Source organism: Quercus suber, unplaced genomic scaffold (genome assembly GCF_002906115.3).
Source record: "Quercus suber isolate HL8 unplaced genomic scaffold, Cork oak 2.0 scaffold_21, whole genome shotgun sequence".
NCBI classification, from domain to species: Eukaryota; Viridiplantae; Streptophyta; class Magnoliopsida; order Fagales; family Fagaceae; genus Quercus; species Quercus suber.
The window spans coordinates 819,299-833,752 of NW_027069486.1; the positions used below are offsets into that span (position 1 = coordinate 819,299).

The window sequence follows — 14,454 nt, forward strand, 5'->3', positions numbered from 1 at the left end:
ACAGTGAATTTATTCAATCCAATGGGTCCTGTTCTTGCTTGATCATCTTCTAAATCCATACTAGCCGTTATTAACTTCATTAAGGCCTAGCTCTTTAACCCATTCTCTACAAATTTATTGTATTGGGCTCATTGAACCATCACTCAATTCTTAGTTGGGCTTGGGTCGCAAATTGTGTCCCTACAATATATATATATATATATAAAGTAATTCCACTAATCTTAATATAGTAGCTGACTATATTGAGTTTTACGAGCATTTGTTAATTAAATCAAAATGTTATTAATCTATTTTGAAATAAAATATTTATGCTTTTTTCTTTTAGAAACAAATGATTTGTAGTCCATTACATAATCATTTTAAAATAGATGATTTTACTAATTTTATTACAAAATTACAATAAAAATCAATTTTAATACAAGGTGTTAATAATAAAGCTTTTATTACAAGGAAAAAAAAAACCCTTGTAAGAAAACGAAAAAAATTTATATAAGTATATATAAGTGTATATATATATATAAAGAGAAATGATATGTCTACAATAATTTTACAATAAATTTTAAGTGACAGGTGGTTATTAGTTGTTATTATTGGATTAAAAAAGTAATTTCAGTGCTAAATTTAAATTTGAACCAATAACAATTGTAGGGTCAGTTTTCGTAGCCCAAGCCCAAAAGGTATGGGTTAAAGGCCCAACGAACCCAGGACAATGAATTTGTAGAGAGTGGGCGAAAGAGCTGGGTAGGTTATGAATTAAACAATGGTTGGCTAAGGTACTTAAGACGGTGATAACATGAAATAATGCTTGAACAACTCCATGAGTGAATGTCCGAAGAGATGTTTTATTGAGTGAACAGTAATTACAACGTTCAGAGCTACAGTAAAGCTTTTCTTTCTCCTCTCTTGTCTTTTCTCTCTCTGTCTTTTTATCAGGGACCCTTCTTCTTTATATAGCACCCTTTCCCATCATCTTCATTGTTCACCTGTTCTTCATCTGTGTATTTACTTAAGTACATGTCACGTCATGCGTCTACTTTAGTTCTTTGTGAGTGGCGGTAGCTGAGGTTACACTGTTCAGGAGTCTTCTCCACATAAATGCGGCCAGAAAAGCTGTTGCAGTGCATTAAATACAATGGTAGCAGCTTTTCCTTTAGATATTTCTTCATTCTGATCATCTCCAAACCTACCCAGAACTTATCATTATCATTAAGATTGCTAGAAAGATCATTCGGACCTTCCATACATCTGATTGATCAATGCTATTTGTAACCGGAGAGTAAGACATCCTCGGATCAGTAGTGACCTCTTCGGACGGTACTCCACCTCTACTTCTGGGCTTCCTGCCTTCAGATGGACTGTCCCAACCAATTATTGCCTTTCGAAAATATAATACTCCTCAACATGGTGTCCTAGGCCTATTAAGTAGTTCTGAGTTTTTACCTCCCCACAACAATTAACTACCTATAATTTGTTATAAAAATATTGTGGGTCTAACACTTAGAAAAAAATAAAATAAAATAAAAAGAAAAGAAAAGAAAAGAAAAGTAGCGTAAGATGACAGTCTATGTTGTTGTTGTTGATGACGGCTGTAAACAAGCCGAGTTGACAATTCCGATCAAACTACCTCCTTTTTTCCCTTCCCAAACCCAAAAAACCTTCCCACAAAAAAACTTTACCATTTTCTCTTGTCTTAGCTAACTCCTTGTCTGACCCTCAAAAAAAAAAAAGAAGCTAACTCCTTGTCTTAGACACTCTCTCTCTCTTAGTCTTACTATATAGCTACTAAGTTTTGATCAAAAAAAAAAAAAAAAAAAAAAATGAGGAAAGATGCTCAATCGGCCACCGACTCGGCCGAGTCGACTCATTCCGCGTCGCCTCGTTTGCAATTCTTCATCCGAATGATTTCCGAGGGTAAGACTAGGGTAATCCAAGCTTACCCTCACGATACCGTGAAGTCGCTCCACGAGCGAATCCAATTGGTCACCGGAATCCCGGTCCACGAGCAAAGGCTCATATACGGAGGCAAACAGCTCCAGTGGGAACGCTCGCTCGCCGAGTGCTCCATCGAAAACGACGCCGGATTGCAGCTCGTCGGCCGTATGCATAGCACCGAGCATCCTCACGCTTGGCAAGTCATCGACGAAATAGTTTCCGTCGTCCGCCGGCTCTGCCGCGGCGAAGCCGTCCCTGCCGCCGACGATCACATCATGTCGAGGTTGAGTGAGTACTTGTCGACCACTCCGAAAGAGAAGAAGCAGCTGGCGGCGGGGCATTTGCAGATATTTATGTTGTCTTCGGCTCCGGCCGCGTTGGTCATGCTCTACATGTCCATGGAGAAAGGTAACAGGGACTGTGCTGATAGTGCCATTAGGCATTTCTTGAATATTAGTCGAAATTCGTTGCCAAAAAGTCATCATAATTATTGTGCACCAATAGTATTAGAGTTTTGTAAGTTGCTTAGGAGAGCTGGAGATGAGGACCCTTTGTATTTATCTTGCCGGAGTACATTTGGCATGATGTTAGAGTCGATTCGACCTTCGATGAAGAGTGTTAGGGGTGGTGGAACCATTGTGATGGAAGAGATTTTCCCGTTTATTAGCGAGATGGCGAGTAGGTTGTGTAGGGATTTAGGATTGAGTATGGAAACCCCTGGTACGGCAGGGCCACTGTTGAGTGATGTTCGTGATTTCACAGCGTTCGTCCTCCCCTTGAGGACTATGATTATGGTTCGTGTGAGTTTTGAGGGTCTCATACCGGTGACGTTTGTTGAGGGGGAAGGATATAAGCATCCAGTGTTGGCACAGGAGCTTTATCGTATATTTATTGATTTGTTGAATAGAATGGATGAGTGCCTACGAGGAATGGATGGGAACTTGATTGGGGAAGGCGAAGTTGTATATTCGGGATGGTCTCAGTATCTTGCCATTTTGAAGGAACTGCATGGCATTTCAAAAATTTATCAGGGTGCTGAAGAACAGTTTTGGACGGTTTTGAGGCTTTCAAAAACGGCACTTTGTGCTCTAATTATTAAATATGCAAAGCCTACAGACGATCATCAGTGGCTTCTTGAGCGGAAGGATGTAACTGATTTTGAGTCTAGAAGGCATTTGGCTATGATGATGTTTCCGGAGGCTAAAGAAGACTACGAGGAACTGCATCAGATGCTCATTGACAGGTCTCAATTATTGGCAGAATCATTTGAGTATATACAACGGGCAGAATCCGAATCTCTACATGCTGGTCTCTTTGTGGAGTTCAAAAATGAGGAAGCTACAGGTCTGGGTGTATTGCGGGAATGGTTTTTTTTGGTATGCCAAGCTATATTTAACCCAGAAAACGCTCTTTTTGTGGCATGCCCAAATGATCGTAGAAGATTCTATCCTAATCCAAGTAAGCTTTAGTTGGCTTCTAATAGATTCTTTTATTGATCTGTATTTAATTTGGTTGATTTCTATGCATCTCTTTTTTTTTTTTTGTTTGGGGGTTTTTTGGGGGGGGGGGGGTGTATTATGGATGATCGACAAAAGCTTTTGTTGCATTCTTGTTTGTATAGTTGTTGATAGTGGGTATAGACGCGAGAATTTGTGTGTTGTTACGACATATGATAAATGATCAACCAAAACCTTTTGTTGCATTGCTGTTAGTGTAATTGTTGATTTGGGCACAGACTCAGGAATTTGTGCTGTTACATTTCTGTTTGTGTAGTTGTTGATATGGGTATAGACCCATGAATTTGTGTTTGGTGGGGAACCACATATGTGGAATGATTTACCAAAACCTTTTGTTACATTGTTGTTTGTGCAATTAATGATATGGGTATAGACTCAAGAATTTTTGTGTTTGTTTTGGGTTTTTTTTTTTTTTTTTTTTGGGGGGGGGGGTGGATATTACTGCATATTATGGATGATTGACCAAATGCTTTTGTTGCATTTTTGTTTGTATAATTGTTGACATGGGTATAGATGCGAAAATTTGTGTTGTTACGACATATGATAAATGATCAACCAAAAACCTTTTGTTGCATTGCTGTTAAGTGTAATTGTTGGGTGGAGGTGGTGGGGGGTATAACCACATGTGATGAATGATTTTTATTTTTTATTTTTTTTATCTTTATTTGTGTGTGGAGGGGGAGGGGGGTGGGGTGGTGTTTGGGGGGGGGGGGGTGTTGTTACTACATATGATGAATGATTTACCAAACCTTTTGTTGCATTGCTGTTTATGTAATTGTTGATATGGGAATAGACTCAAGATCAACCAAAATCTTTTGTTGCATTGCTGTTTGTGAAATTGTTGATATTAGTATAGACTCAGACATTTGTGTATAACCTTCTGTTACATTACTGTTTGTGTAATTGTTGATATTGATATAGATTCAAGAATTTCTGTGTTTGTGGGTGGGGGGGAGAGGGGGGAGGGTTGCGGGGATGGCAACAGGGCAAGGCTGTTTGGAGCTATTTACTAACCATAATGAGATGTTTTTGACATTGATAATGTAGAGATGAAAGAGAAAAGAAGGGATAGTAGTGAGAGTAATAAGATAGATAGAACAAGGGCTGGTTTGGTTGGTCATTTTACAAACTGTTTTCATCACTTAAAAACAAAATGAGGTGGTGGGGGCCCATAAAAAAAACTTTTTTGGTGAATTGTTTTCGAAAAACCAAACTTAAAAATGGTTCCTTAGATTTACTTGGCAAACCCTAAACTGAAACTTTTTTTTAGAAGTTTTCAAGGTTGGGGGTTGTGTTTTTAACAAAAACTTGAAAGAGATATATTTTTGCGAAACAGTTTTTAACTCTTTTGTTTCTCACATTTACAACCTATAAGATACATTTTTGGAAACCTATTTCAAAACTGGTTTTTACCCTTTTTGAAAACACATTTTAAAATGGTGAACCAAACAGCCTCCAAGTGTTTTGGGGGATGAAAATAGAATATTTATGAAAATTTAAAAAAAATATATTAATAATACACGCACACACACTCAAGTGAAGCAAAAAAAGCGTGTCCTCACCCTGTTTATCTTCAGGGTGGGGAAAACCCATGCGGGGAATTTTATCCATCCTTTGTGGTGTGTTTGGGTTGCACCTTCGCAGCCCAGGGTGGGGGTTTGAGCCCACGTGATTTCAGTCTGGTTATTTTTACATTATCAAATGTCAAAATTGTATCTGTAAGAGAACAGTAATATGTTGCATCATCCCTTACAACCATATATGACCATTATCTTACTTAAATTGTAATCTTCATTTTTCTCAGTTGTGTCTTATGGGAAAAAAAAATAAATTTGCAAGTGTTATACATTTTTTAAGAGTGTTGGAACTTGGATTTCAATCAACATGTGTTTGACGTATATGTTTAATTTATGTAGAAGTTGGAATAATGACTGGTAATGAGGCCAGAAGATTTTCAACATGTTTGTGTGAGTCTAGTTGTTTGATTTTTCATTTGCTTAAGTTTCTGTGGATAATTAGAATCTTGTGGAGAGTGGAGATCATAGAAAGGTGAGTCTTGCAGAAGATTTTCTTGTCTTTAGAGCTGGTGCTATGATTTTTTGATGTTTATGAAGTAATGAAAGAATAGTGGTTAGGATTGACAGACTGGTTCTCAGTATGGAGTTGTATATTATGGCTCTGGTATGAGTAAATGTAAACTGCTAGATGATGTATTATTGCTACACAAAAATCATGAATCAAAAGTATTGTATTGCATGGAAAAAGGTTGAGTTTGTAGCAGATCAAATCCATTGGAAAGATGGGGATATCCATTGGGACATTCTTTTCACTAGATTGGTTAATGACTGGGAATTAGAGAACCTACAATATTTCCATGCTCTTTTGTATTCCAGATATATTGAGCGGAGGGGGGAGATAGAATGGCATGGAGGCCTACTAGGAAGGAATCTTTTGAAGTTAAATCATATTATAGAGTCCTTAGCGATGGAGGTATTCAGTCCTTTACATGGAGAAGTATTTGGTAGGTGAAAGTTCCTCACAAAGTTTTTTTTTCCCCCTTCACTTGGGCAGCAGCCAAAGGTAAGATTCTGAAATTGGATAATTTGGGGAAGAGGAATATTTGCATTGTTAACCACTATTGTATGAGTAAGAATAGTTGGAAATCGGTGAATCACTTGCTTCTTCACCGTTCTTATGCATAGAGCTTGTGGAATTTCGATTTTAGCTTGTTTAGTGTCTCTTGGGTGATGCCTAAGCATGTGGTGGAGTTGCTGGCTTGTTGGAGGAGAGGGGTTGGTCAACATTGGGCAGCAGTTATTTGGGAGGCAATTCTGTTGTGTATTATGTGGACTATTTGAGAGAATGGAATCTTCAAACTTTTGAGGAGGAGGAGCATACCATTATTGGGCTGAAACAGTTCCTTTTGCTTTTATTGTTGTTGAGTACTTGAGTTTGAGTTTCTTTATTGTTGGGTGTTGGCGTGTTGTAGAGTTGCTGTGAGTGTTTTATTGATTTGATATAAAGTTGAGTTATTACTTATCGCTTTGACTATTTGATTAATTTGTGACTTGTGAGTAGTTTTTAATTTTGTTGAATGTGAGTTGTGAGTTGTGAGTGGTTGTTGGCTATGTGACTTGGTCAATACATTAATACTAAAGACAATAAAAATATAAAACATTTAAAGAATTGTAAACTTATAAATTAAAGACCTTGCTAGAAAGATGGTGGAGACAAATAAGGATGTTATATATCCATTGATATATTTGCTTGTGAAGTTAGTTTTGACCTTTCCTATTGCGACTGCAATAGTGGAAAGAAGTTTTTCAGCAATGAAATATATCAAGAATGAATTGCGCAATCGAATGGGGGATCAATGGTTGAATGATTGTTTGACTGTGTACATTGAAAAAGACATAGCTCGTTGGATTGATAATGGATCTATCATGCAACGGTTTCAAAATATGAAACCTCGTAGAAGACAATTGTAGAATTTCATTATTTTTTTTTTGGTGATATTGATATATTCAAGTTTCTTTTGCTTTAGATTTTATATAATTTATGTTTCTTATTGACCCCTTGGACAAAAATCCTGGAGCCGCCCCTGCTCAAAAGTTCAATAAGAAAACTAGAAGATAATCATAACAGAATCAGACCTGCGAACGGTAGGTTAAGAAATACAAATAATCTAATCTGTATGTAGAATGCAAAGTTATCATTCTCAAGATTGAGTCCCATGGGCAAATGGTATGATTTTACGTAATCAATTGTTTACCTTTGATGAGGCTGTATTGCCCCCTGTTCAACAAGTTACAAAACAATAGTTTCTGAAACAAGCTGTTCGATATTAGATTGTAAACTCAGTTCAGTCACTATCAAACTGCCATTGAACCTATATTGGTATTACTCATTTTTTTGGGAATTGTGTCATCATGCAGAATTTCCCTGATTCAGAGTTCTGAGTTATGCTTCTATTTCTGTTAAAAGAGTTCTACACTTATAATTATAAAAATATTTATCATTTTGTTTAAGTAAATATTATATTGAAGCAAAGAACTCTTTTTCCAGAGACAATTATGATTTGTTCATCCGTTTCCTTCTGTATGCAGCGTCAAGGGTGGATCCCATGCACCTTGAGTATTTCAGCTTCTCTGGTCGGGTGATTGCATTAGCTTTGATGCATAAAGTTCAAGTAGGCATTGTCTTTGATCGTGTCTTTTTCTTGCAATTGGCTGGGAAGTGTTTTTCGTTGGAAGATATAAGGGATGCAGATCCACGCTTGTATAATAGCTGCAAACAGATTCTGGATATGGATTCTGATTTTATTGATTCAGATGCTTTAGGACTAACATTTGTTAGAGAAGTTGAGGAGTTAGGATCCAGGAAAGTTGTGGAGCTTTGCCCTGGTGGGAAAAGCAAGGTTGTGAATAGCCAGAACAGGGAGGAATATGTTAGGCTTCTTATTGAGCATCGCTTTGTCACATCTATCTCAGACCAGGTATCACAATTTGCACAAGGTTTTGGTGATATTCTTTCCAACTCTAAGCTCCAGAAGTTCTTTTTCCAAAGTTTAGAGCTTGAAGATCTTGATTGGATGCTTCATGGAAGTGAAACTGCTATTTGTGTTGATGATTGGAAGGCACATACTGAGTACAATGGCTACAAAGAAACTGATCCTCAGATATTCTGGTTCTGGAAGGTACGTGCTTGCAAGATTTTAATTTATTAAATTTATTTGTGTTTTCCTCTACTTAGTTTTTTTCCCATGTTTACAAATGATTTCCTTCTAAGGCACATACTGAGTTTACTTGAATTCCCATTTTGAAGACATGAGTTCAAAAAGTTCCATAATTCTCACTTTTCTTTTTTTTTTTTTTTTTTTTTCACAAATCATATTTTTACACCTTTCATGTTAACAGGAGTCATTTGGTGAGAAATTGTATTTTTAATTTAGAAGTGTAAAATGCCCATTACTTGAAACTTAGTGTAAGAATACAACACCTTTTAAACTTGCATCTTCAAGATGTGACATTTGCAGAAGGCATTTCCAGTGAAATCGCATCTCGAAAGTGCAATTTCATGCTAAGTTGGAAATTAAACATGGCAGTGTTTGTCCATGTAGGCAAGATGAAATTCAAAGTTGTTAAAATATTGGGATCCTATTACTTATAAAATAAATAAATAAATATATATATATATATATATTTTGTAGGAAAAAAAAAAACCTTTGTTTTTATTTTATATATATAATTTTTATTTTGAGAATCTAATTTATAGTGGATAAAGCAATTTGAAAATCAACAGGAGAGTGATTCTATTTTTAGGCAATGTTTTAGTGGGAGTTAGAGTTGTATTTTTACCGGATTGTCTTTTAGTTTTGTTTCTACTTAAACATAGAGGTGTAGGGGCATTTCTGAACCAAAAAAATGAGGATCCCAAATGGGGGAAGCCTCTTAAATAGTAGTATAGATATATTGGGATCCTACAGGATCAGTGAATGAGCTTTCTGGATTGAATCAAGGATTGTAAGATCCTACTTTTCACATGTACCTCAATAAGCCTTAGGACAAAATCCATACTCATATTATCGCAAGGCTTTTGAGGTACTGTAAGTGGAGTATACACCCATGTATTTTGCTTTTGTCCTTTGGAAACTTGACAAATATGACAATGATTAAGAATCTCTCAACTTCCCTCCAAATCATGGCTAATAGAATTTGTCCTTTGAAAACGATGCTAGTTACAGGCAAATTGTCTTGTTCAATGTACTTTGATGCCTACTGAAGTGCGCCGCAGAATCCTGGTTACTGCATTGCTTCTTGTTCTACATGCAGTTCTTCTTCTGCTTCTCTTTGCTAGTTTGCACTTGCTTTTTTTCGTCTCAAAGATTTAGATTCTTGGCTGGACACAGGAGCAGAATGCTGCCTTCCCCAGCCTCTCTTACCTGAACTTCTAATCATGTTTTTATTAGGTAAATTCTTGGTTGCACTTGTCCTGCTTCTTGGGATACTGCCTACGGGAACGATAACTATCAGTCAGCTTCTTAGAGGCAGATTCTCCATATTGAGATCCAAAAAGCCTGGCCAATGGTTGTTTGACGTGGTCCTCAATTTTAAATGCCATTTGATAGACTTCATCAATGCTAAAGAATCAAACTATAGTCATTTCCCTTTTTACTTCGGGGAAAAGGCTAGCTTTGTATCCTGATAAAAGTTGACGATCATTTTTATCAATTTGACAGTGAATTGGGAGGTTACTGAACTTCTTGGTGTAATCTTCAACCATAATAGATCCTTGTTTCAATTGAATCAACCGATCATTTAAAGAATCTTTATAATCAAGCTGAAGGTACCTCTTTTCGTATAAGCTTCGTTTTCCCCCCAATGAATAATTGAAGGCTGACCAAGTATGAGCATGTGTTTTTCAATGTTGCACCACCACATTTGTCTTTGTCAAAAGGGGGAAGGCTCACCCCAATTAAAAGTATGCTGTCTAAGTCTCCCTACTTATTTTAGGTCCTTATTTCCCCTCCCTTTTGGTGTTGCAAATAGAATGTAGAAAATTCAAAGGGGCTTTCTCTAGGGTGGTTTGGCGGATGAGTTTAAGTTCCATTTAGTTAATTGGGATTCGGTGTATTACCCAATCAAGAGGGAGGTTTGGGATTAGATGTTTGATGCTATTTAATCAAGCATTGTTAGGGAAATGGTTATGACGCTTTGGGGTGGAGACAAACTCTTTCTGGTGTAGGTGATAGAAACTAAGTATGGGATATGCCAGGATGGTTGGTGTACAGATAGTGTGGAGCTTACATATGGTGTGAGTCTATGGAAATACATAAGCAAGGGATGCTCCAAGTGTGCAAAAAATTTGTAAAAATATGCGGTGGGGACCGGGAATAAGACGGTGAGATCTTCAAGGATCATTACCCAGAACTTTTTCTAATTGCTTAGACAAGGAGGCGAAGGTGGCTGACTATTTGGATGTGTCAAATGGTTGTATTGGAACCCATCTTTTAATTGGGCTGTGCATAATTGGGAGTTTGAATCCATGGATTCTTTCTTGACAGGTTTGTACTCTTAAGATATGTTTGTCTCAAGAGGATTGGAGGACCTGGACTATTTCTAGAGCTCTGGGCTTCAAAGTTAATATTTATTATAAAGCTTTGAGAAAAGGAGGGGATCAACATTTCCCTTGGCACACTATGTGGCGAGTTGAATCTCCTCCTCGTGTCAGATTCTTTATGCGGCTTACAATGAAGAGCAAACTCTTAAGTATGGTTAATCTGCAGAAAAGAGCATTGTTATGCCAGATTGGTGTAGCATGTGCTAGTCTGATGAGAAAACCATTAACCATCTATCCCTATATTGTAGCGTTGCTAGAGAGCTTGGGATTTCCTATTGTGTCTTTTCGGTGTGAGTTGGATGATGCCTAGGAGAATGTCAGATCTACTACTAAGCTGGGCTGCTCTATGTGTGAAAAAGGACCAGTTGAAAATCTGGAGAGCTATTCAATCTTGATGTGGACTGCTTGGAGACAAAGGAGTTACCACATTTATAAAGACAGAATGCTTGGTAATCCAGCTCATGTCGCACTCGCATATAGTGGGCAATTTATTCAGATGTGAATAGGTTTCTTTGCAGTCCTCTGCCCTTGATTCGTATCTATTGTCTTTTTTGGATAGTTTGTATTTTGGTTGACGTCTGATTTCTTCTTTTTTTTTTTCTTCTTTTCTGTTAGAGTGCCCCATATTATACTCCGTGTGCTTAGGCCTTGACCATACTTTTCCATCCCATACCATACCAATCACAATAATCTTCCATTGCAACTAATCAATCAAAGAAAGAATGAGGAGCAAGCTTTCCAGAAAAATCGGGAACATCAATTCTCACATGGTAATGTTATCATTGGCCATATTGTAAACTCCTTGTTCAATCATCTCCCCATTGTTGTTGTGAATGGAGCGTCTAGGATTGACTTCTTGTTTTTGATACCTGAATCTCCTAGACACACCTGTTTTTCTGCTCTCTGGATTGTGCCTCCTAGTTCTTTGTAACCTGCCATAGCTTGATTAATCAATATTGTAGAATCTGTTGTCTTTCCAACTTCTAAATGAGTAACTCAGTCAGTGAGGTTTTCAAGCTATTAAGCAATCCATAATAGCAAATCATGTCGTTGTTGGTTTAAAAGTCTTCTCTGGTGAACTCTTCCACTTAGTGTTTCCATGGTAGTAGAAAATTCAAATGATCGAGAGTGACAGACCTGCTCTGATACCAAACTGATGCACCCTAGGAAAAACAGAAGTCCTGGACGCCTATGTTAGCGAAAAAAGGAAGGATATAGAGGGGAAGTAGATGTTGGAGTTCACTTCTGACAAGGTGAGCTCCTTTTCTCATAACAGAAGTAGGGTGCAAGAGTTTTCTCGTGTGTACATACATGCTTACATCTGATTCGATAGTGCAACACAATGGAATGTAGAAGTTAATCATATAAGCATTGTATTTGTTCAAACATGATCATTTTCTATTACTTAGAAGAATGATAATATTGTGGAATTTTATATTTGGAATTAGATAAAGTCATAAAACTCAAAAGTTGCATCTGCTATTGTCGCTAAAACTGATTGCAGTGCACTATGCATTTTAGTATGGAATAGCTAGCAACTTTTCATCATTAAAGAGAATTATAGTGAATTAGTACTTTATTTAGGAAGTTTTTTGCTCATGTGATGAGTGGGTAGTTGCAGGGATTAGACTGTCATTAGTAGGATTTCTAGTAGCCCGTTCAAGGTTGGGGCACAAATAGTTGCTTAGTTGCCTTCCTCTTAACAGTGCTTTGACCTTGATGAACCTGAACCCCCAATAGGAATGCCTAAACTTTAGTGTCCCAGGAAGTTCTTTGAAAATGTTGGTCATTGCTTGCTGGTAGCTATTTTGGTTTCAGTCATGGTTCTTTTGTTCCATTCCTGCCCATTTCAACAAGTTGGGGCTACTATCACATGCAGCCCGCCCTGTTTTAGTAGACTGATGTTCTCTTAATTGAAGCTCAAGTGTTCGGATTGGATCTTATTGAGGTGACCAGTATAAAGGCATGAGAGAGAGATATTTACCCATGTTATGCTTGGAATTGACAAAGAAGTACTATGGCCTTTGTATGTTTTTATCCCCCCAAAAAAGGTATGCCATTAGGCTCTCAGGGTTCTGCTGTGAGTTTTGAGAACAATTATGAAACTTACTGCTTTTATAACATTTGGGTAAAGGACAAGGGATTTCTTTCGTTTTCCTTGATTTTTGATGAATTTAGAAGATTATTAAAAGACATTATCATATTGGTGAATACTACCTGATAACGTATCGAATCTTTTCAGTCAGGGTCCTAGACTTGAAATATGTATAACCACAATGAGATGGCCATAGATAAAATTCAAGCAACACAGCAAGATTTTATTTATTTATTGGTTAATGCCAAGCTGAAACCCATCTTGTTGGTCTTGAACTTTGATCTCACCCATTCTTTTGGAGGAAGGAATTGTTATTTGGGCCAGAAATGGTAACAACACATGATGTGTAACCCAATCCCAGATGATAGAATATCAATAAGCTTACCTTGAATTTGCGTAGACAATTGTTTGATCTTGTATATTGTTTACAGTGTGAGACTGTCTTGGCTCCATGGCAAGGTATAATTAATGACAGCGTAACTCGCACTGCTCCACTAGCAAATTCTTAAGACCCTGATCTGCCTGTTGACAAGGCAGTTGCATTTCCAAACAATTCTCTCTCAATTTATTAGATAAGTAGATATTGAAAGCCTTAAAAGGTCAACAACCTGTGTTTAGCAGACTTTGAGCCAAAACAGTCGAGTAATTTTGACTTTGAAGTAGCTGGAGATCTCTCTATTATTAACTAATAATAAAATTATATGAATAGGGATTGATAGTTGTTGCCAATTTGTTGTGGTAATTAAATTATCTTTGCTTAAAAAATTTGCAGATTGTTGGGGGAATGTCAGCAGAGCAGAGAAAGGTTCTTCTCTTTTTCTGGACCTCAGTGAAATATTTACCAGTGGAAGGTTTCCGTGGATTGGCTTCCCGGCTTTACATATACAGGTCCAAAGAGTCTCATGATTGTTTGCCTTCATCTCACACTTGCTTTTATCGGTTGTGTTTCCCACCCTATCCATCTATGGCTGTCATGCAAGATCGCCTTCATGTCATCACCCAAGAACATGTATTTTGTAGCTTTGGTACTCGGTGAAATAGTTGCATCTGAAGATCTGGGTTGAAAGGGTTTTTCAACTGCACATAGAAATATTTGTCCTCAGGTTGTACAGATTATAGGATGATTGTCATTAGACTATGTAAGAAGGTGCTATAGTTCTCTTATTGTTCACCCTTCTTTTTGCATCGTTGGATGAAGGTTGCAATGTCATTGCTCTTTTTGTTGTCTGTTTGTATAGTTATAGTATAAATAAAGCAGGAGGCAGAAAAATGCAAATCTCTCTGCTTCCATGGACTTATTTCATAGTATTAGATACTGGCTTATCGGGACATTTAAGCACACAGATTATGCAATGACAAACAAGTCAATCTCCTTTTTCTCTGATAATCATCAAGTTTTTATAAGATTATGTGAATAAGATCAATATCCGTTTTGTTTAGAATACTTTCAGGTTGTGATATTGTGCAATTGTTTTCAAGTCCATTGCTTCTCTGTTTTTGTTCATAATTCTCCCAAAAGGCCTGTTTAACAATTTAAAAGTTTTTCAAAATTGTTTCCGAAGCTAACTCATTTCCCTGTGTCACTCTCCTTTTTTTAATTTTTAATTTTTTACTTTTACTTTTGATTTTAGGCTGAACAAAGGCTATATATTTCTTCCTTCTGAGCAAGCATGACACTAAAAACTGTGTCTCGTGCATAATCTAATTATATTCATTTTCTTTTTGGAAAGCCTAAACTTAAGATGGTAGAGAACTGGTTCGACATGGGTACTGGGAGTTGAAAAGATTATT

General features: G+C 37.1%; 1 protein-coding gene across 1 annotated transcript; it reads left to right on the forward strand.

Annotated features, from left to right (window-relative positions):
* The first annotated feature begins 1,559 nt into the window (after window positions 1-1,559).
* Window positions 1,560-14,050, forward strand: LOC112037393 (E3 ubiquitin-protein ligase UPL5). The gene is made up of 3 exons (XM_024070205.2): window positions 1,560-3,390; window positions 7,556-8,145; window positions 13,436-14,050. Exons 1-3 carry the CDS (start codon window positions 1,818-1,820, stop codon window positions 13,697-13,699), a joined length of 2,427 nt encoding a protein of 808 aa, XP_023925973.1. The 5' UTR covers window positions 1,560-1,817; the 3' UTR covers window positions 13,700-14,050.
* The last annotated feature ends 404 nt before the right edge of the window (window positions 14,051-14,454 follow it).